Source organism: Protopterus annectens, chromosome 4.part0 (assembly GCF_019279795.1).
Source record: "Protopterus annectens isolate FY-2018-M chromosome 4.part0, PAN1.0, whole genome shotgun sequence".
Classification (NCBI taxonomy): domain Eukaryota; kingdom Metazoa; phylum Chordata; order Ceratodontiformes; family Protopteridae; genus Protopterus; species Protopterus annectens.
In genome coordinates, this window is record NC_056733.1 from 80,372,846 (window position 1) to 80,395,861 (window position 23,016).

The 23,016-nt window shown below is 41.6% G+C and overlaps 1 protein-coding gene across 14 annotated transcripts in view; it reads left to right on the forward strand.

The window, feature by feature from the left end:
• The window catches only part of EXOC7 (exocyst complex component 7), a 945,568-nt gene that overhangs the window by 856,775 nt on the left and 65,777 nt on the right, over window positions 1-23,016 (forward strand). For all 14 annotated transcript variants that reach the window (XM_044068105.1, XM_044068104.1, XM_044068108.1 and 11 more), the window contains one exon: window positions 11,100-11,141. In XM_044068105.1, the coding sequence (XP_043924040.1) occupies window positions 11,100-11,141 (42 nt within the window). The remainder of the gene's footprint in view (window positions 1-11,099; window positions 11,142-23,016) is intronic.

Consider the following 23,016-nt stretch of genomic DNA (forward strand, 5'->3'; position numbering starts at 1 on the left):
AGGATTCCAGAGCTCTGGACAGATGTGGTAAAAAAGTACACACCTCTGCAACTTTAGCTATCAGAGCACTCGACTGTTCCATATCTTAAAATATCAACAACACACTTTGGAACTATTTATGCAAAATATTTCAACCTTTCCTGACTTTGCCAGTTTGAAGGAGTTTGCAGATTTACTGCATTCCACTTGTCAAGTGACCAAACACTCATTACACTGTGGATATGATGCCAGCATCAGCTGGGCAGCATTGTCAGGATCTGCCATTTGGAGACATGCATGGTTGAAGGAACAACCTCTCCCTGATCATGTCAAGTCTAAAGTAATTGATGCTCCTTTGGATAAGGGCCACTTGTTTGGTGTAAAAGCAGAAGAGGTGCTTAAAAAGATGGAAGACCAAGCAAAATCTGTGCAAATAGTAAAATATTTCTTTCAAGTTCAACCCCCTAGGTTCAGCAGGAATTTTCCCTCTAAGCACTGGACCTTTCCTGCACCTAGCAGACAGGGGCATGGTAAGCCCCGCAGGGACACACCATCCAGGCCCCTATCCCAGGGACAACAGAAAACCAAACAGTCGACCACCTCCACCCCAAAGGCAGGGAGTTCTAAGCCATACTTCTATGGCAAAAACTCTCAATGACTCCCTCTCACCCCTCTGTCCTCCTTTCACTTACCAAAATGTAGGAGAAAGGCTCTCCCTCTCCAAAGAAAATTGTCTTTCAGTAACAAATTTGCAATGGTGATGGACAAATTAACAGACGAGATCAGACAGGAGGCCCTATGGACTATGATGTTTGCAGATGACATTGTGATCTGTAGTGAGAGTAGGGACCAGGGGCGGCCACGGTGGTACAGCAGTTAGTGTTGCTGCCTCACAGCAAGAGGTTTTCTGGTTCGATTCTTGGCTGCGGTGCCTTCTCTGCGGAGTCTGCATGTCCTCCCTGTGATCACATGGGTTTCCTCCGGGTGCCCCGGTTTCCTCCCACATCCCAAAGACATGCAGTAGATGGATTGGACACTCTCAATTGGCCCTAGGTGTGAGTGCGTGCATGTGTGAACCTTCTGTGGAAGGTTGGGTGCCGGGCTGGCAACTCGACACCATAAAACTCCACTGCTAATCATGAGCGGACAGGTGATCCACTGTGGTGACCCCTAACTGGGAAAAGCTGAAAGAAGAAGAAGAAGTGAGAGTAGGGACAAGGTTGAGGAGACCCTGAAGAGGTGGAGATATGCTCTAGAGAGGAAAGGAATGAAGGTCAGCAGGACTAAGGCAGAATATGTGTGTGTGAATGAGAGGGAGGATAGAGGAATGGTGAGGATGCAGGGAGTAGAGTTGGCGAAGGTGGATGAGTTTAAGTACTTGCGATCAGCAGTTCAGAGTAATGGTGAGTGTGGAAGAGAGGTGAAGAAGAGAATGCAGGCAGGGTGGAATGGGTGGAGAAGAGTGTCAGGAGTGATTTGTGACAGACTGGTACCAGTAAGAGTGAAAGGGAAGGTCTACAAGAGGGTAGTGAGACCAGCTATGTTGTATGGGTTGGAGACTGTGCCACTGACAAAAAGGCAGGAGTCAGAGCTGGAAGTGGCAGAGTTAAAGATGTTAAGATTTGCACTGGGTATGACAAGGATGGACAGGATTAGGAATCAGTATATTAGAGGGTCAGCTCAGGTTGGACAGTTTGAAGGCAAAGTCAGAGAGGCTAGATTGCGTTGGTTTGGACAAGTGCTGAGGATGGATGATGGGTATATTGGGAAAAGGATGCTAAGGATGGAGCTGCCAGGTAAAAGGAAAAGAGGAAGGCCTAAGATAAGGTTTATGGATGTGGTGAGAGAGGACATGCAGGCGGTTGGTGTGACAGAGCAATATGCAGAGGACAGGAAGAAATAGAAACGGATAATCCGCTGTGGCGACCCCTAACAGGAACAGCCGAAAGAGAAGAAGTAACAAAGGACCAATGGGTCTTTAATTTTTCAGGGATTAAAATTCTCTTTCAGCGAACTCCCAGTTCCAAGAAGGTACCCAGACTTGCCTCCAAATGAGTGGGCAGAGGCATTGAAACAAGTCCAAATTTTCATACCCCAGGGGGCAGTAGAACCTGTTCCCCCCAGATCAAACTGGCAAAGGCTTTTATTCCGGACTATTCCTTGTTCCCAGAGAAGAGGGCACTTGGCACTCCATCCTGGGTCTATCCATTCTAAACACCTCCCTGGTGGTCCTCAAATTCAAAATGCTAACTTTGCAGCCGCTGCTACCTATGCTGACAAAAAATGCCTGGTTAGTGACGCTAGACCTAAAGGATGCCTACCTCCACATCTCCATAAAGGAATCCTGCAGGAAATCCCTGCGCTTCAGAGCAGGCTAACATCACTTTCAGTTCTCTGAGCTACCCTTTGGCTTACTTACTGCTCCCGGGGTATTCACCAAATGCTTAACATACAGATTTACCTTTATCTAATTCCTCTGGCCAGGCTTCACAGGAGAATTCTTCAGTGGTATCTAAAGAACCTTTGGTGTCAGCACTTTCAACCTCTAGAGACCTCTCTCCATCTGATCCCCTGTCTAAGGGCTGAGTTTCTCTGTTGAGCAGGGGCCTGTGCCAGGAACAAGGGTCTTCCCTTCACCGTTTGCCCTGCTGGGCAGACCATTTCTACCAACGCCCCAAACATTGCTTGGGGCCCTCACCTACAAGGCAGGTACACCCAAGGTCTTTGGGATGCCCAGCACCTTCCCTTCCACATCAACCAGAAGGAAATGATGGCAGTACAAAATGCTCTGACATCCTTCAAACCCCATCTCAAGCCAGGGATTCTCCTTACCAAAACAGACACCACAGTAATGTGGTACATCAACAAACAGGGAGGGACCTAATCTTACCCTCTGTGCAGGCTAACCATGAACCTCTGGCTGACCGCCTCTTCCATGGGACTACACCTAATAGCTCAGTACCTACCAGGGATCAACATCACCCTGGCAGACCACCCAAACAGGAACGTACTGGACCCCCATGAATGACAGCTCCACAGAAAAATCTTTCTACAGATCACAGGAGTGGGGGACTGCGGAGGTGGATCTCTTTGCTTCGCATCTCAACCATCAGCTGAAAAACATCTGTACCAGGGAGTATCACCACCTAACATGGAAGCTGGATGTCTTTACCTTCCACTGGAACTCCCTCTTTGTATATGCATTCCCTCCCCTGCCTGTTATTCCCAAGGTACTGATCAAAATAAGGGAGGAGAGACCAAAGGCCATACTCATTGCTCCAGATTGGCCCAGACAACATTGGTACCCCTTACTGCACAGCCTGACACTACAGCCTCCCAGGCAGATTCCCCTCATCCCAGACCTTCTGACTCAGGTGGAGGGGGGATGCTGCACTCGGACTTGCAGACTCTGAAATTATCAGCATGGCTAATGCTCTAAAGGCAAACAAGGGGCCCCAGTTGAGTAAACCGGTCCTAGATATTATCACAGAGGCCATAAGGCCCAGTACCAGAAAATCTTACACTGAAAAATGGAAAAAAATTCTGCTCCTGGAGCCAGTCCAGAGGGGACAATACCTCTCAACCTTGCATCCCTCTTATCCTGGACTACCTAGCGGAGCTACTTAATAGTGGCCTCTCCTTCTCTTCTATTAAAATCCACACCTCATCCATTTCAGCTCTTTTTGACACAGATCAGCCCCTGTTCTCCCATCCTTTGATCAAACAATTCCTAAGAGGGGCTTCTAACATCAGACCTCCCAGAAGGCCACCCACGCCAGCCTGGAACCTAAATTATGTTTTGGAAAGACTAACCTTATCACCCTTTGAACATGCTGCTTCAGCAGAACTAAGATTTCTCTCCTGGAAGACCGACTTTCTCCTAGCTATCACCTCAGCTGGAAGGGTTGCAGAACTTCAGGCACTGATGACCATTGAGCCCTTCATCATTTTCCATGCAGACAGGGTTTCCCTGAGGACTAACCCCTCCTTTATGCCCAAGGTGGTGTCTAATGTGACTCCCAGCCAGGCCGTACATCTACCCACCTTCTTTCCTTACCCTCAAAACAAGGGGGAAAGAATTTTGCACTCACTAGATGTGCACAGGACAGCTCAGATACTATCTAGACTGTACTAAACCCTTCAGGAAAACAGGCCAACTACTTGTCAGCTTTGTCCCAGGGGCAGAGGGAGAGCCAATTTCCAAGCAAACCATTTCCAAATGGATATCATATTGTATCCATTTCTGATACAGATTACAATGGAACCCCCCCCCCCAAATCTATTCGAACCCATTCCACTAGGGTAGCCTCCACTTCATTCCTCAGAGGAGTTCCCACCAGGGACATCCTGGAAGCTGCCTCCTGGACTTCTGTCCATACCTTTTCCAAGCATTACCACCTACCTCCATTTTCTAAGGCTAGGGCTGGGTTTGCCTCTGCAGTTCTGCAGGGCTTGCTGACCTGGGCTTGGGTCTCTTACTAATCCTACCACCCCTCTCCTCAGGTTTGGGAATCCTCCCACAGGTGATGACCGCAACAGTAAAACACAAAGAACATAGTACAGTTGTGTACACTTACCATAAATGCAGATGTTCAAGTGTATTCACTGTTGCAGTCCTGGTTTCCCTCCCTCCTTCCCCCTTATATCTTCTTTCTTTAGGGAGACATAAGCTTCTCTAGATGGCTTTTAGCCACCAGGACCTTTTTACCATATTACTTGGGCTTCTGACTGGTTAGGGCAAGAAAAACTGATGTAATGGCGTCAGCTGCCTTGCTTTATAGCACTGATGCCCTGATGTCAGTCAGTAAGCGACAGCAGCCAATGCAGAAAAACATTGGCTCTGGTAATTCGGTACATCCCAAAAAGGTTGCACGGAAGATACTGCACGGCAAATATTCCAAATAGAAACCAAAAAACAAAGCCAGCGGCTGTTGGTAACTGTAAGAAGAATATTTATTCATGAGAGAAGGAAAAATCCCTCATGGCTACATAAAATATAGCTCACACACAGACCGGTTTCGGCTCAACAGAGCCTTCCTCAGTGAAAGTACAAAATAAAAGTTCATGAAGACACAAACCCAGTAACTATACATATATAGAAACTGGCAATAGCAAAGAACCAATCACAATTCCTGATTAATAAATTACAATTGGTCATTAAGACCAGGTGGAAACAAAGCCCCTAGTCGAATAATCCACTTCCTCTCCTTGGAAGTAAGTATGTCATGCCATTTCTGTTTATCTTGACATTTGCCCCTAATACAATCAATGATGCTAAACATAAAATTAGCCGTGGTATGTTTTAAACTGTGCTTGTATAATGCATTGTTACCTCTTTTGTTCTTGATGTCACTAATGTGTTCACAGATTCTAAGACGAAAAGCCCTGGAAGTTTGACCCACATAAAACGCAGAACAAGTACAGGTCACCAAATAGATGACCCATTCAGAACTGCAATTGGCCCAAAAATTCATCTCAAAAACCTCAGGGGTGTTATGACTACTGAATTCAACAGTACGTGAAACTCTAATACAGAATTTACAATGCCCACATGGGGTGCAACCAACCACTGGTGCCCCCATAAAAGTAAATTGAGTAGAAGTTTTGATATCAGACAAAGACCTCTTATAGTGGCTCAAATATGACCCCATAGTTCGTCCCCTTCTGAAAGAAAAGTAACATTTGTCCCTGAGAATGTTATGTAATTTGTAGTCTGCCAAAAGAATGTTCCAATGTCTGTCAATAATTTTCATAAAGCCCCGGGTATTACGTCCATAGGTGGTAACCAACCTCAACGGTTGCTGAACCTCATCCTGGTTACGGTCTTTGTGTTGCAATAGATCATTTCTATTGAAATTCGAAGCCCATTGTTTGGCCATACACACAGTACCTGAGCGATACCCTCTATCTTTAAATCTACCAACCAAATCATCACAAACTGTGGCATAGGACAGTTGGCTAGAACATATTCTTCTGGCTCTTAGAAATTGGGATTTGGGTATATTCTGGATGATATGTTGTGGGTGGAAGCTGGTAGCATGCAATAATGAATTATATTGTGGAAATTTCCTAAATAGGGTAGTGGAAAGGGTATGGTCTGTATTCCTAATAATTTCCACATCCAAGAAAATCATTTTAGAATTATGAAAACTCATCTTGAATTCAATACCCCATATGTTGTTATTAAGATAATCAAGAAATTCCATGAGATATTGCTCATCAGCCTTCCACACCAACCAACAATCATCCAGATACCGACGCCACATGTCCATCTCACACATGTAGATGTTATGATTGGCATCATAAATTACTATCTCCTCAATATATGCCATGAAGAGATCTGCATAAATGGGTGCAAAAGATGCACCCATAGCAGTCCCCTTGATTTGCCAAAAGCATTTGTTTTGATAATAAAAAACATTGCTAGTTAATACATATTCTGTAAGGCAAACCAAAAAGGTATTGAAACCAGGTTTATACAAATCAGATCTGACTAGCCAATAGTCCAAAGCTTGTAGGCCTGCCCAATGTGGAATGTTGGTGTAGAGGGACGTAATATCTAAGGTACATAATAACCAATGGGGTTCAAGTTGTATTTCATTGATGATGTCCAAAAACTGCGTGGTGTCTTGAATTCTGGCTCTGATATACCCAAGTAATGGTTTTAGATAGTGAGTCAAATATTCAGACAATGGTTCCGTCAAGGACCCATGTCCGGAAACAATGGGTCGACCTGGGGGGTTATTTGCATGTTTATGTATTTTTGGAGGCATATAGAGATATTGTTTCTTGGGGGATAGGACCATCAATTGTTTTTTGGTGGCCTGTGTAATTATGCCCTCCTCCACTGCTGAGGTGAGAAACTGATCAATCTCCCTTTTAAAATTTAAAGATGGATCCAAAGGCATAGCCATATAGTGATCCCTATTCCCCAATTGTCTCATGGCTTCCTCATCATAAGACTCCATGTCTAACATCACCACCGCCCCACCTTTGTCTGCTTGTGTGATGACTACATTTCGATTCTTAGCAAGCTCATCAAGACTACACACTTCATCATTGGACAAATTATTATAAGATATAGAAAAATCCTTATAATAGTAGTGTAAATCATGTAATACATTCTTTTGAAAAACACCCACCAATTGTGACATAGGTGGACTAAAAGAGGATTTTTTAAACCTGAAATCTTCAGATTTATCAGGTTTATCCCCCCCATTCTCTGCATAAAGCAGTTTCAGGTTTAACAACCGGCAAAAATTAACCACATCTTGAGCCAAAGACTGTTCTGGTACAAAAAAACCGGGGACAAAGTTTAATCCTTTATTTAATAATTTACTCTGTGTAGCAGTAAGCTCAATAGAGGAAATATTATGTACATTGGAATGAAATCTTACTGTGCTGTCATCATTTTCAAAAGTGCCTCCATACTTTGTTTTGGAGTGTCTTTTTTTATGTTTCCGCCCCCTTCGTCTGTAAGTGAGGCGGAAGGGTGTGACAAATTATCCCGCTTTGCATTTGGCAGAACTTCCAACTGATTCTCCTCAAATTCACCTTCTGTATTCGAGGAGGTATCGTCCCCTGAAGTAAAATTTGAAGAATCCAAAGTATTCTTCAGGATAGATTTTGGTCTTTTTCTTTTTGGAGTGGAAAATCTCTTATTCCCCTTATCATGCTCTCTGGGTAACCTAAATGACACATTTTTGGAACTATCAAAAGGTTTACCCTTTTCATAGTCCCCAACATCTCTAAAAAATTTTTAATTTTCCTTTCTTTGTGTCAATTCCATCTTGGATAGCTCTGATGTTAGTTTTTTAATTTGTATTTGAAAAGAATCACAAGATTCAAACTTGCTAGCGTCTGCACAAATGGTTTCCAAATCTTTGACACCTTTATGTACTTTCCGTTCATAAAAATCTGTCAAGGCATCAACAAATTTGGACAAAGCCAACTGTTGAACCTGACCCCACTCTTCTAATAGTTTGTCATCAATATTTGAGACCAAGGGTTGCACCTTCACTCTAAGGCCCCGGGGTGTAATATTTTTTCGTTGATATGCCTTAAACAGTCGTAGATGCCACACATTAGTCCTAACCATTTTCATATTTTTACTGAGTAAGCCAAAAAATATGTCACATTGACTGTTAAGATTGGGTTCACCAGAAAAGTCAAGATGTGTTGAACTGTGCGTGCCCAAACCAAACACAGACAAATCATCTATATCAGAAGAAAGCCCCTTAATAAGAGGTGACAATGCCATGGTTTAAACCAAAGGACTTAACCACACCAAAATACCATACAAAAAATACTGTCGTAGACAGCTAAATAGTGCTATAAATATAGCACCAGCTACCAATGAAACCAAATGACAGGATGTACCAACCATATAGATAATCAATCCTGCATAATCTATGGTTTGGGCCTGTTCATTCACCTGCATCAAAAAAGCAAACAAAAAGACCACAATACAATCAACAGTCATGAAATATTTCAAACAAGTAGTTCATACTGTGTATGGGTCTAATAAAAAGAGAAATTCCTTGCATCTACAAATACCATCAGCAGTCAAATGACAAATCAACTTATCACACTGCGTATTTGTATAACACACCATTTCCATGTAAAGTGAAATGAACAAATAAGCCCAGAATCCCAAAATCTCTAATATATATATATATACTATATTATAGCACATATAAAGTCAGCACCAAATTATATATCAAATGCAGCTGTAGCTATAACCAAAAATGCATAAATCTATATGTGAAAAGTCCAATGGCTAAAGAATGGTACTGAGTATTAAAATAAGTGAGCCCAATCTTAAAATGTCAAACCCAAATTCGGGACAGCCGAGGGCTTACCACAGCAGGGATAACCCATAGGTAATGACTACAACAGGAATACACTCGAACATCTACATTTATGGTAAGTGTACACAACTGTACTTTCTTCCACAGACTGAACTGAGCTCGTTTTGGGAGTCCGCTGTAGTCTTCACCAATTGCTTTTGAGTTTCTGGGTGGAAGATAGGTCTGTCTGCAAGCTTGCCTGCACAGTGGTTGGCCCATTCCTAATGCTTAATTGTTCTGCTTTTAGTAAGCTTGTTCACTGAGATCATGAGGCTTACTGTACTCCTTTCCAAGGCAGTCTTTCTGTTCATAGCCATGAAGTCAGACCTTTGTGATTTGGTGTTTCTCATTATTTATTCTGCCTTTTAGCCAGTCTTGATGCGCTTCTTTGGCATCTTTTTAGGTGTTTTTTTTTTTGCTTGGCAATCAACCAAACCATAAGGTGCACCAGGAAGGATCCACGGTGTTAGATATGGTAGATACTTTTTTACCATAGCATTTAATATACAAAAAGAACCCTCTGAGTGAGGAATACTCTCCCTCAAATATAACAAGTTGATTGATGTTAGAAATTCCGTACTGGTAATTTTGTCAGAAATGTTGGGGGAATAAATTATTTGAACTAAGGAAATGCCTTTTTTTTTATTTGGGATATAGAAATTGAATTGCCTAGAACACAGTAAGGACCTACTAAGTTTAATGCTGTTGGCTGCCAAAAAAAAGCAATTATTAGGACATGAAAATAAAAAATAAAACCAGCTGTAACAGAATTGTTGAATGTTAAAAATGAGATTAAAAACAGGAAGGTGATATATTTTAGAAAAGTGAGGGAGTAAACTACACAGAAAAAATGGAATCTGTGGGAACAATACTTAGAATAATGTTTAGGAGAAGTGATATTTTGAGGAAGGCATGACTTGAGCAATCCATTTGACGTTAAATTGAATACTTAAGACTTTATTTAACATTTGTTTACCAGGAAGGTCCGACTTGGAACAAAGCCAATTTTCAGCTGAGGCCCAGGGAGAAAAGCTCCAGACACATATCTTTGTAATCTGGAAGGAAACCAGAGCGCCGGGAGGAAATTCACATGAACACAGGGAGGACATGCTGACTCCACACAGAAGGCACTCCAGCCAAGAATCAAACCGGAGAACCTCTTGCTGTGAGGCAACAACGCCACCACTGCACCATTGCGTCATGCACCAAGACAAAAACATATCTATCTGTACAATGTATACAAATGAAAAAAAAATTTATGGTTTGTTTTCTGCTTTATAATTGAATATGTATGATGTACTGACGTCAGTCTGCTGTGTCATGTTAACAGTAATAATAATAATAATAATGAAAAAAGATTTGGGCAAAATAAAGAATACCCTCCCTCTGCAGGTGTGTGTTTCTTCTATCTAATCTTGACCGTTAGGAGCCTTGTAATTACAGAGGTAGCATAGTCACCTCACAGCAAGAGGTTCTCCAGTTCGATTCTTGGCTGGGGTGCCTACTGTACGGAGTCTGTATGTCCTCCCTGCATTCGTGTGGGTTTCATCCGGGTGCTCCAGTTTCCTCCCACAATTCAAAGACATGCGTCTGGAGAGTTTCTCCCTGGGCCTCCACTGAAAATTGGCTTTGTTCCAAGTCGGACTTTCCCAGTAAACAAATGTTAAATAAATAAATAAAATGTATGTCACCTTTTATCAGTGAAGGCACCAGATCCTGCTACTGATTTTGCAGGGATGTGCTTTGTGATGGTAAGAAGGTGGCTTGGCCAGTACATAATATGAGCACACTGTGTAGTTCATTTTTAACATTACAGCATTCCTAGTGGTTGGTGTGCTTTTGTCCCCATGCAAGTTAACTTCTAGAAGAAAAGATGAAAAAAAATTGGATTGGCGGAAAAGATCACCCCCACTATTTAACACCTGTCAAGACGGTCCCTTTTTAGGTCAGCTGAGAACATGTATCTCTTTATTTGAAAGGGAGTAAAGTTAATTCTTCTTGAAAATGTGAGGGAGTGGGTGCAGTATTTGGAGAGTATTGGTATGTCATTGCTCAGATTGTGCTTTAAGGAATCATCGCAGCATGAAGAAGGTAATGTATGGAGATCAGATAAAGTGCACATAATTTGCATAAGGTATGGGAATGAACAGAATGTGATCATCCGTCTTGCTGTTCTGTTGTTTTGTATCTTTCCTTAATGGTAATTCAAAATTTATTGTGTGACTTGTGAAGGTTCCACTTAGTAGATTTTTTTTCTGTTCTTCTTTTCAGCTCAAAGATAAGGAGAGACAGATGATAAAGGATAAATTTAAGGTATGTTTCATGGATTTTTTTTTTTAATTTTATGTGAAATGTTAACACCCACTCTAGTTTAAGTCGTGGAGTTAAAGTTACTGTACTACAAGTGCATCATGCTACAGAAAAGCTGTAACCTAACTGGGGGGCCCTCTGTAAGTGTCTAGCTGTTAGGATGTCCTGTTTTGTTGGTCCAAGTTTGGGTGCATTTCTTAGTATCAGGTCACACTTTACAGACATGTTGATAGGTTGAGCTCTGGCTTTCCTACACAACAAGACATCTGTTCCTCATGAGCAGCTTTATTATGATTTTTCTTATGTTGCAGTTCGCCAGAACCGTGGCAACCTGTATAGCATCAGAAGGCAATGCACTGCAGTGATTTTTCCCATGTTTTCCCACTGTAGTGTAACTGTGGAGTTGGTATGTATTAAGTTGGGTGGGATATATAGTTCCCCCACATGGGAGCTGCAAGGGGTCCTGCCCCTGTGTAAACAACTTTTGAGCTTTTGTATAGATTTTAGTTACACTTAACCACGTTAAAGAAAATATCAGTGAAGTGACTCTGGTTTGAATGAGTCACTGGAAAGCAGGGAAACAGTTGAGCACCGTGATGCATTTCCTGTCCTAGAGCTCCTTGTATATTTGGGCTGTTCCTTAATAAAAAGCTTTGTAAATTTTTTCTTAAGTCATGGCCCAAGTAAGTAGTCTTTAGGGCCTTTGTGATGTCACACCCATGATCGCATGGTGATATGTCAATTGAAATGTATGTTGTTATCCCCATGCTATCCCTATGCAGACATCACCACGGTTAAATTAAATTTGATCTATGTATACTTCAAACTGTTTAAAATCATCAAAACTAGGTTCCCTCTACCAGGTCAAATACTACTAAAATGACACAGCAAGAAAAGCTCTAGTGTCAAACTACTTACTACCATAACTTCTTTATATTTCTGCTATCTTTACTGACATACGTACCACAGTAAAGACCAAACTAACCTCCTGTTATAGTAAAGTTGCAAAAACTTGCTGCTAGTGTTACACACAGAACCCACCTACTCACTGCGAGGCTTTAAAACAACTAAACTGGCTAGAACTAAGCAGCTACCTCCGATTCTGTCAGGTGCTTACTGCATATAAACGAATCCATCATTCCAAAAATGGCCAGCATTTAAAAAATATACTCCTGACTTGCACTCCTTCAGGGGATCTCCTGACCATTGAAAAATTCCTCCTGCATTGTACTAAATCTTAACTCATCAGGAAACTCACTGTATTCCTGCTGTGTCTCCAAACTGTTGAGTGGTATCCCCACAAAATTAAAAATTTTACACAAACTACCCTGCTTCAATCAATCCTAGACATGTTCATGTTCATCTCCAGGCTGGCAGTTCCTCCAGTGACCTCACATTCTTTCCTGATCTTCTCAGTCCTTCCTCCTCCTTGTCCAAGATAGCACCCTCATTTTTTAGAAGCACTGACATTTATTTATCTTTCTTCATGCCTTGAATGTCACCTCCCCATTCTCTCATTCTTTTTATAACTTAATATATTTGCCCTTCCAATCAATGGCTCAACTACCCTTTCAGTTTCTTTCACTTTACCTACACTGTTTCAAACATTTTTTGACAATCTCCCTCATCTTATTTTTCTGTATGAGACTTCTACAACCCTTTCACTAAGTCTCATGCTCAGTACCCAAACTTATATTTTTGTTTCACGTACATAAGTAGCATCACCCTTCCATCAATTTCTTATCTTAATGTAAAGATCCTTGATGCTTGTATAAAATCTGTTAGAAGTTACAGGTAGCTGCTTTCCAAATTTAATGTACTGTATGAACCTGTCCTTTATCAATCTGTATACAAACCATGCTATCAACCCTGTATTTTATTGTAACTCATGAATGCAAATGTAATTCTGTTGAAAACAATATTATTCTTTTAAAATGAAACTTAATTACAAGTTTATGTAGTGGAGCTTTTCTCATCAGGCCTGTACTGAAAATGGGTTCTTCCTGTTGGACTTTCCCAGTCAACCAAGCTGTGTCTTATAGAATTTGCGGCACCTAAAACCACTAACATAAGTAAATCCAGTGGGCCATCCAACTGTATTGGAAGAACCTTAGTCCCCAAGCCAGCTGTGTGTTATAGAATTTGCGGCACCTCTCTTGTGGCAAATAACACCACTAACATAAGTAAAGATAGTGGGATATCAAACTGTATTGAACCTTGCAGCACCTAAGGCCCCAAGTCAGCTGTGTCTTACAGAATTCGCGGGACCTATCCTATGGCAAATAACACCATTAACATAAGTAAAGCCAGTGGGACATCCAGCTGTATTGAAGAACCTTACAGAACCGGCGATATTGTACTTGAGGGCCTCACCAGATGCACAGTGGCAAGCCCCGCCCAAAACCCACCCCCGTGCTGTTTCGTAATCGGGCACAAATGAATATGTATTCCCTCAAAGAATCCTAATACACTGTCCGGCTTTTAGTACGTGTCTTGTGTTGTCTTCGAGAACAATTGTTTGCTTTTCATTTTAATATAAAAAAAGAAATGCGTATTTATTAAATAAAAGACATATTTCAGAAACTTCGTTTTGTTCCTGCATCTGGCTGTCTGCAAAGTATATTTTCTTTTAAATTAAAAGGTAAACTACATGGTCACTTTTTAGCTAATGATTTAATCGGGAGATGCATTTTTTTGTTCAAAGTAAAGTATATAAGCTCACTTCTTATTCTTGTCCTGACCTAGTGTTACCACCAGTTTTCCTTTAGGCTGGGCAGTCCCTTATTTGGGCAGGTGTGTCCTTGCCGGGGAGGGGGATATGAAAATGGCAAGTGTCCTTTTTTTCTAAGTTCCCTTTATTAGTTGACTAAAGCGTATTTGAGTCGCTTACCAACCAACTAAAATTCTAAAAAGAGTGGGCTTTTATTTTAGCAAAAAAGCTATTATTTTTGTATCTGAAATACTTCAAAATGTAACAAGCAACTAAAATTCTTCGAGAGTGTGCTTTTATTCTTAGCAAAAAAAGTCCATTTGTTTGCATTGTTGGAATACCATGTCAATCATGGCTCATTACATATACAGACCTGGTCGTCAATCATTCACGACATGCCCACTTCTGCGCGAAACGCAAGGTGAGGCCTTTAAGTACAATATCGCTTCAGAACCTAAGTGTATGTCTTATTATAATACAAAAGGCATTAGTAGGTTGTGTTTTTTACTGTAAACCTTAATGTACTGAACATAAATACATGAGCTAGCAGCAGAGATTTCAGTCCTCCCCATGTAGAAACACTACCCTCAGTCTGTCTCTGAGTCAACATTAGCTGACTTGCTGACTCAGTTACTTTCAGCCTCAGCATTTGAGTCACTGACCCCCCCCCCCCCGGTACACACATTCTGGTTTTTACACTTAGTCTGTAAAACACTCAACAATAAAGTGTAATCCTAGTCCTTCCAGTCTCTAAAGAAACATTTACCTGTTTATTTTTTTCTTTTTCTATGTGATATATCCCCACTGCCCTCCCAGTCTGCCTCTGACTCAACAATATTTGACTCACTCTCTCTCAGCCCTCAGACAAGGTCGTTTCTTAGGGCATCCAACTGGTAAAATTAAAAAGTACTTACACTCCTTTAAAAAAAAAAAAAAAGCATTGGTATCAAAAGATAGACTAACATTATAGATGTGACTTCTGAGCAACTGATAGTTTATTTTTGAATTGCACATACCTTGATTTGGCTCTCTTTCTGCATAGTCACCTCCCTCACATTCTAGTTTACTTCTGGCCCCTCCCCCTTCATGTCTAGTGTGAGCTTATTTCAGTCCCGGAAACAACAGGCGCTATCTTTAAGCTAGGAATCCTCCCTTGCTAGTCTCATAATAAGTTTATCTGTAAATACATGTTATATAACTGATTGTGTATTATTTTTACGAACTGTGCAGTGTAACCATTACCTGCTGCTTTCTTTGGCTTAGCAATTGTGTTTTTTGTAGGTTGTCCTAAACCTACGGCTTGTACCAGAAGCTAATCTTACATGTTTTAGCAACTGGGTCTGTTACCACTTTAAACATTCGGCTGGTTCCAGAGGTTCTTGATGCATTATTTGAACCAATTTAGTGCCGATGTAGTACCAGAGGCTATTTTTTTGTATACATTTTTAAGCATTTTTGTTTGATTCAACTTTAAACCTATAGCCAGTGCTGAAGACTAATCATTTTCATTGCAAAACAATTTGTTTTACTTGTATGTAAAAGTTATTATTATTATTTTATGGCTAAATGACTGCATTTGATGTAAACTTATACTTATGGCTGGATCCAGAGACTGTTTATTACAATGCTAAGCATTCTGTTTAGTTCATGCAGAATGGGGCTTTGAGATAGAATATTCAGTTAACTGTTGAGGAACATGCATCTAGTATGTTCAGTAATATGTGAGTGCAGTATTTGCCATAAAACAAAGATCTAGCTATTATTGTAATTTATTTACTACTTATTTTGCTATTATATTGTGACTAATACTCTCAACTGTTTTTTTATTAGTGTTGTGTTATTTCACAATTGTCTACTGTTCTCTAAACTGTATTTTTAATTTTTTGAGTGTGTTAAAGCTGTAGAACTTTACAACTGCTCAGTGTTCTCTACCATCTTTTACTTTCTTTTTTCTCAGCCCCAAGACAGCTGTGTCTTATAGAATTCTCAGCACCTATCCTGTGGCAAATAACGTCACTAACATAAGTAAACCTAGTGAGACATCCAACTGTGTTGAAGAACCTTGCAGAACCTATGTGTATGTCTCATTATAATACAAAAGGCATTAGTAGGTTGTGTTTTTTACTGAAATCCTTAATGTACTGAACATAAATACATGAGCCAGCAGCAGGGATTTCAGTCCCCCCATATAGAAACATTCTGATTTATTGTACTTGAGAGCCTCACCAGATGCACAGTAGCAAGCCCCCCCCAAAACCCACCCCGTGATATGTCATTCGTGAATATGCATTCCCTCCGATTGTACAACACAATGTAAAAAGAAAACAAGCGCACTGACATGTAATATGACAATAAATACACCAGTAAACTGTTACCAACATCACTAATTGACAGGTTTTATTGCACCATAACCAGCAAAGAAACAAAACCGTCAGACGTTAGCAGCAAAACACATTTCATCAGGCTTTTTACTGTCCAAACAAATGAAACCAAAAAAGATTCAGCAAAATCAAACGTTAGCAGCAAAACACATGTCATCAGGCTTTTTACTGTGCGAGAAGTAATGTTCTGACCGTTGACTTAGGTCAACTGTATTAACACTAGGAAAGTGTACGTGTTATGAGCGTTTTGTCATTTTTTTTCCACGTTTGTAAATTCCTGAATTATAGTGCGCTGTTAAAATTTCGGGTTTTCTGATTAAATAGACTGAATGACCGTAAAGTGAGATTTGCAAGACAAGCTTACATTTAATTTACGTTACTATTCTCATATCATGTATGCATGAGCAAATTACATATGCAGACCAGGTTGTCACTCAATTCGTGACACGCCCACTTCTGCGCGAAACGAACTATTGATGCCCTCAAGTACAATGTTGCCCTGATTTCTACCCTTCAAGTCTGTAAAAACACTCCACTCTAAACTGTAATTCTAGCCCTTCCAGTCTCTAAAGAAACATTTATCCATCTTTTTTTGATATGTGATGTAGCTCCACTACCCTCCCAGTCTGTCTCTGACTCAACATTAGCTGACTCAATCACTTTCAGCCTCAGACATTTGAGTCACCCCCCCCCCCCCCGGTACACACATTCTGGTTTCTACAGTTAAAGTTTGCAAAACACTCCACACTAAAGTGTAATTCTAGTCCTTCCAGTCTCTGAAGAAACATTTACCTGTTTATTTTTTCTTTTTCTATGTGATATATCCCCACTACCCTCCCTGTCTGTCTCTGACTCAACAGTAGTTGACTCACTCTCTCTCAGCCGTCAGGCAAGGTAATTTCTTAGGGCATCTAACTGGTAAAATTAAAAAGGACTTTCACTCCTTAAAAAAAAACATTGGTAACAAAAGAAAGATTAACATTAAAGATGTAGCTTCTGAACAACTGATAGTTTATTTTTGAATTGCACATATCTTGATTGGCTCATCCTGCTCCATTTGCCCTACGGGCTCACTCCACTCCCCAACCCTGCCCCCAATTCCCAACCACCCCTACATACTCTGAATTTATAGGTAACCTCCTTTACTCAGACCCTCCCTTCATCCACCCATTAGCCAATAATTACATCCATCAGCACCATCTGCACACACCCTTCAACTTCCCACCACTCCAGCCCACCTACCAGTTCAATATCCACACCCATATCTCCTACTCACACTCTCACCAAATAGGGTTCCTATTAGATGACCAAAGATGCATTCTTTTGAATGCGTCTTGGTCGAACTTGAAAAGGTGAAGTGATGAACCGGAATATAAGCAGGTTCTTTCCCTGGGAAAGAAATCGCTTGGACGCGTCCATTACTTTGCTGTTTTTGTCACTGTAGTGCTATCTAGGAACTGGTATATTTAAGTGGGGGGGGTGTGGAAAAAAATGTTCTAAGCCTTCGAGTTTGTAAGCTTTCGCTTGCATGGGGTCAATAAATCATTGTTGGCTTTTCTAAGTGTTCGATGATTTATTATAGACCCAACAAATATAAATACCTCTTCTAACTCCACATCCTCACTCCCACTATGTCTCATTACCCCCAGTCTCATCTCCACTATACCCTCATGTGATTAACCTCCCTATTCACCTGCCTCTCAATAGCCACCATCAGCACTTCTTATCTCTTCACAATCACTCACTGTATCCAGTCCAAATCCCCCACCCTAATCCACAACATTACTATCATCCCCACTCACGCAAGCATATACCCCACCATATACACCCAACCCCCCCCCATATACCATGTCCCTCCAGTGTACCACTTCTATCCATCTAAAAAGCAACCAAGTGTACAATTTCACTATCTAATTGTCCAATACCTAAAAGCTTTCACTGTATAACTGCCCAGTCTCTACTAGGAAGAGACATTCCCCCCTAACCCTGGGCCAGCAACCTCTGCTAATAAGCCATGCACCCATCACTATCCAGCTAAGCACAAACCCACCAACTTACTGATACTAAATATGAATACTTGCAGTATCATGAGTAAAACAGAAGGCCTTCATGCTGCCATCTCCTTACATAATCAAGATATTATTCTCATCACAGAGACGTGGCTTAAACCACATATTAAAGATAATTCCATTACCCCACCTGGGTATCACATTCTCAGGGCTGACTGGCTACATAAAAGAGGCGGAGGCTTAGCTCTACTTCACAGAATCAATCTACGACTCCAACTTCTCCAAAAAGATTCCCCCAACTTCAACAATGCAGAGACTCTATTTGCAAAGATCTTCCTTAACCAATATAAGCACCTAAACCTATTGGGTATCTATATACCCACGGGTGACAACCTAACCACCCTAGAATCCATACTTCACTGGGCCTCATACTCCCTCCCTCAAGAAACTATCATGCTAGGTAATGTAAACATTGACTGGAACTCCATCCATTCTCCCACCCACCACATTAACCTATATAACTTCACCCAACTTATAGATACTCCCACACACATTGATAAGGCCACAAAAAGCGAATCTATGCCTGATTGGATCTTCACATATCAACCAAATGCTGCCCATCAATGTGGCACCATACGCAACTCTCTGAGCGACCACAGCCCCAATTTTATCCTTAGGCAAACACTTAAAATAATTAACTCTTCCTCCCTTCTACAAACCCGCTCTAACAAAAATATTCCTAGAAACCATATAAGAGCCTTGAAGCCTTGCAACATTGCAACTGGTCTCCCATCAAAACCTTTTCATTAGACAAAGCAGTTGATTACTTCAACTCCACATTCCCAAATATCCTCAACCAACTGGCTACCTTAAAAGCTATCGGGATACATGGCAACCCTGCCCCTTGTCTCCAGAAAACCACAAAAGCCCTACTTAGAGCCAGGGATAAAGCCTGGAAAACCTGTTGCCACACCAGAGCACCTGCAGCTAGGCAAACATTTCACGAGCTCCGAAACAAAGCAAAAAAGCAGGTTAAGCTCGATAAACAAAATTACTGTATCACTCAACAAAACAAATACAGTACCAAACAGCAAAAATTCTGGGCAGCAATAAATAACATCCTACAGCCCAGAAAAACCACCACTCCCGCACCCAATATAACAGGTACAGACCTGGACATAGTCTCCAACTTTAACAACTATTTCACCTCCACAGTACTCAAACTCTTAAACAACATCACTTCCTCCAACACCCCACAACCACCTCAGACCCAAGTCAATACCATACCTTTCACACTTAAGTCTGTTCCTACCTCTACTATCCAAAAACTCCTAGCTAAATTCAAACCAACCACCCTTGCGGTCGATAATCTTCCTGCTGAATACTTCCAAATTGCATCCACAGCTATAGCCTATCCCATTTCACTTCTAATAAATAGATGCATCACCAAACACACCGTTCCACTGCTGTGGAAAACCTTATATATCATACCACTCCACAAAGGTGGCCTCTCCCTAGACCTTTCCAGCTATTGACCAATTGCAATTCTTTCACCCCTCTCTAAGATCCTAAAAATATGTATTCATCATCAGTTCCTCTCCTATCTCTTCACCAGCAACATTCTCTCCTCAACCCAACACTGATTTCGCTCATCCCGCAGCACCACCACTGCCCTACTCAAATTCACCAATACTATAAACTCCCAGTGGAATCTAGGTAAATTTGTCTCAGCTACCTTCCTAGATTTATCCAAGGCATTCGACACAGTCTCGCATAATAAACTACTGTATGGTCTCTCTGACCTCAACCTTAAGAACCCCACCCTCCTCTGGTTTAAAACTATTTAGATAACCGCCAACAATCCGTCAAATGGCATAACTCTCTATCCCCCCCACTCCCAACCTCCTTAGGTGTGCTGCAAGGATCAATCCTAGGACCCCTTCTTTTTAATATTTTCACAAACCAAATCCACTCATCTACCTCTATAGCTGACATAGTCCCATACGGTGATGACACAACTCTCATATGCTCTGCACCAAGCATCCAACTTCTCCAACAAAAAACAAAGAAGCCTTCTCTGAAATAGAGAACTGGCTTAAAAACTCACAACTCATACAAAATCCCAAGAAAACACAACTAATGCTATTCCACTCTACTAAAACAAGCAACCTTACCTTCTCTATACTCTCCACCAGCAAAACCCAAATCACCCCTGTCAATGAGTCTAAACTCCTAAGGAGTTACCATTGACCAGCAACTCAAATTTAGAAAGCACATATCAACAACCACATATCAACAACCATCACTAAAGTCCACAAAAAGCTAGGTTCCCTCTGTCGCTGTAAAAGTTATCTAACCACCGAATCTCGAATTACACTAGCCAGGACCCACCTCCTGTCTGCTCTACTTTATGCATCCCCAGATGTTTTTCGTGTTTCACTGTTGCAGTCATTACATTTGGATAATCTGCTTGCAGGTTGCCCTCAGTTGGCCTGATTAACAAAGTCTTGGGTCCTGTGTCGGTTGCTGTCCCTTCTTCCATGACATCAGGTCATCAGGGGTATAAGACATGCAGCCGACACCATTACATCAGTCTTTCTTGCCATGCGGTGCCTGAAACAGAAGCAGTTTGCAAGTGCCGGTGGGCCGACTACTGAAATTTTCATTTTCGAGTTTCAGAACCGAAGTCTTCAACTAAAAGCTAAGTACCCGTTGGGGAAACTTTTTCTTGCTCCTTACCGATGTCAGTAAAAGTTAATAATTGCATTACTTGTGGAAAGCAAATACCGCAAAGATTTTCATTCGTACTATATTCCTTGCCTAGGCCCTGACCACGATGTACCTTCCTGTCAGTTTTGTACTTTATTTAATCAGCACACTATCCGTTGTCGCTATATGTTTGACTCTAAATATTTCGGTTCTCTGTTTAATTATACAGAAATGTCGTCGGTTAGCCATCCGACTACCGGGATTCCGAAAAAACGCAAAGATAAAGACAGAGACAGGCCACCGAGGTCCAAAACTGCTGACGACGCTTCTCCTAAGCCAGTCACCAGTTCGCCGGTACTCTGTGAGGTGCTTTCACAGCCCCTGATACCCGCTACTTCTGATTCACAGGCCTCTACTGAGACCCATTCAGAGCCCGGTATGCCGTGAGATGCTTCAACTATGGAACCCGCGGATGTCTCTACCTTGGCTGGGTCCAGAGGCGCTGTGCAGGCACTGGCTTTTGAGGGTGTATTCAGGCCTACGGACTTGCATATTAAATCGATGCCTCCTTCATTACTAAGGCCTAAATCTCGATCCATGTCTAAAAAACCGATGCCCAGGCCACATGCTCAGGCCTCTATGCCTAAAAAACAAATGATAAAAATAGCTGAAGACCTAATAACTCTAATCAGGGGTAGCCAACCCCCCCCCCCCTTCTAAGAGGCCTAGGGCTGAGCTTGATTATGAATCTTCTGATCAGGATTCTGCTTTTTCTGACTCTTCTGATGACCTGGATTTGTCCTTGCCTATTTATGAGGATTCTGATGCAGAGGACTCTATTGCCTCTGCTTCCCCTCCTGAGGATTTTTCTTTTGGGGAAACTTACATACTTTAAGGGAGCATTTTCACTGGGAAAGCCAGGAATTTTCTGATTCAAAAAAGAGACTTAGGGATTTCCTTCTCCTACCTCAGCATAGGCCTTTGGCTATTCCTCCTGTACTAGACATTGTTGATGCGTTCTCGGAATCCAGTTTGGCCCCTGATTCCCTGCCTCCTGCTCCCAGTAAACCTGACAGATACTACAGGGTCCCTGAGTCCCACAAGTTTCTTTTCAAAAATCCTATTGCAGATCCAGAGATTATTTCACAGGGGACCAAGGGCATTAAGGCTTCTACTGCTAAAAATCCTACCCCTTCTGATAGAGACTCCAGGGCACTGGATAGATGGGGTAAAAAGGTTTACACTTCAGCAACCTTGGCCATTAGAGCTTTAAAATGCCAGTTTTATATGTTTAAAATATCAGCAACATGTTACTGGACTGCTTAAACAGAAAATGATGTGTGGAAAATTAAGACTTACAGGATTTAATGCATTCTGGTGGACAAGTTGGAAAACATACTTTGCAATGTGGTTTTGATTCTGTAGAGGCCTCTTGCAGAGCTGCTGTTACTGGGTCTGTGCTTAGAAGGCATGCTTGGCTTAAGGAGCAATCTTTGCCTGATCATGTTAAAGCTAAATTGTTGGATGCTCCTTTAAATCAGGACCGCCTGTTTAGCAACAAGGCTGAAGAAGTTCTTAAAAAGATGGAAGATAAAGCTAAATCTATGCAAACTGTTAAAATTTTTTTTACAAGTTCAGCCTCCTAGATTTAGTAGGCACTGGCCCTCTAAGAATTGGTCCTTTCCAGCCCCTTCCAGGTCTTCTCAAGCTAAACCCAGACACAGCAAAACCCCCAGGTTTCAGTCCCAGGGGACTTGCAGAACTAAGCAGTGGGGGGCCTCCACTTCCAAGTCTGGGAATAACAAGACTCCCCCCTATGGTAAACTGTCTCAATGACTTCCTTTTAAAATTTCCAAGCACTTATCTTCTGACTGCTCCTTTGGGGGAAAGATTGCTCTTCATGCAAAGAACTGGGAGCTCATTACCCAGGACAAATGGGTTTTAAATATAGTGCCCCAAGGATACAGATTTCACTTCCACACGTTGCCAATGCCAAGTGGGTGGCCGGACCTACCCCCAAATCAGTGGGCAGAGGCCCAAAACAAGTACTTTCTCTCTTAAGCATGGGG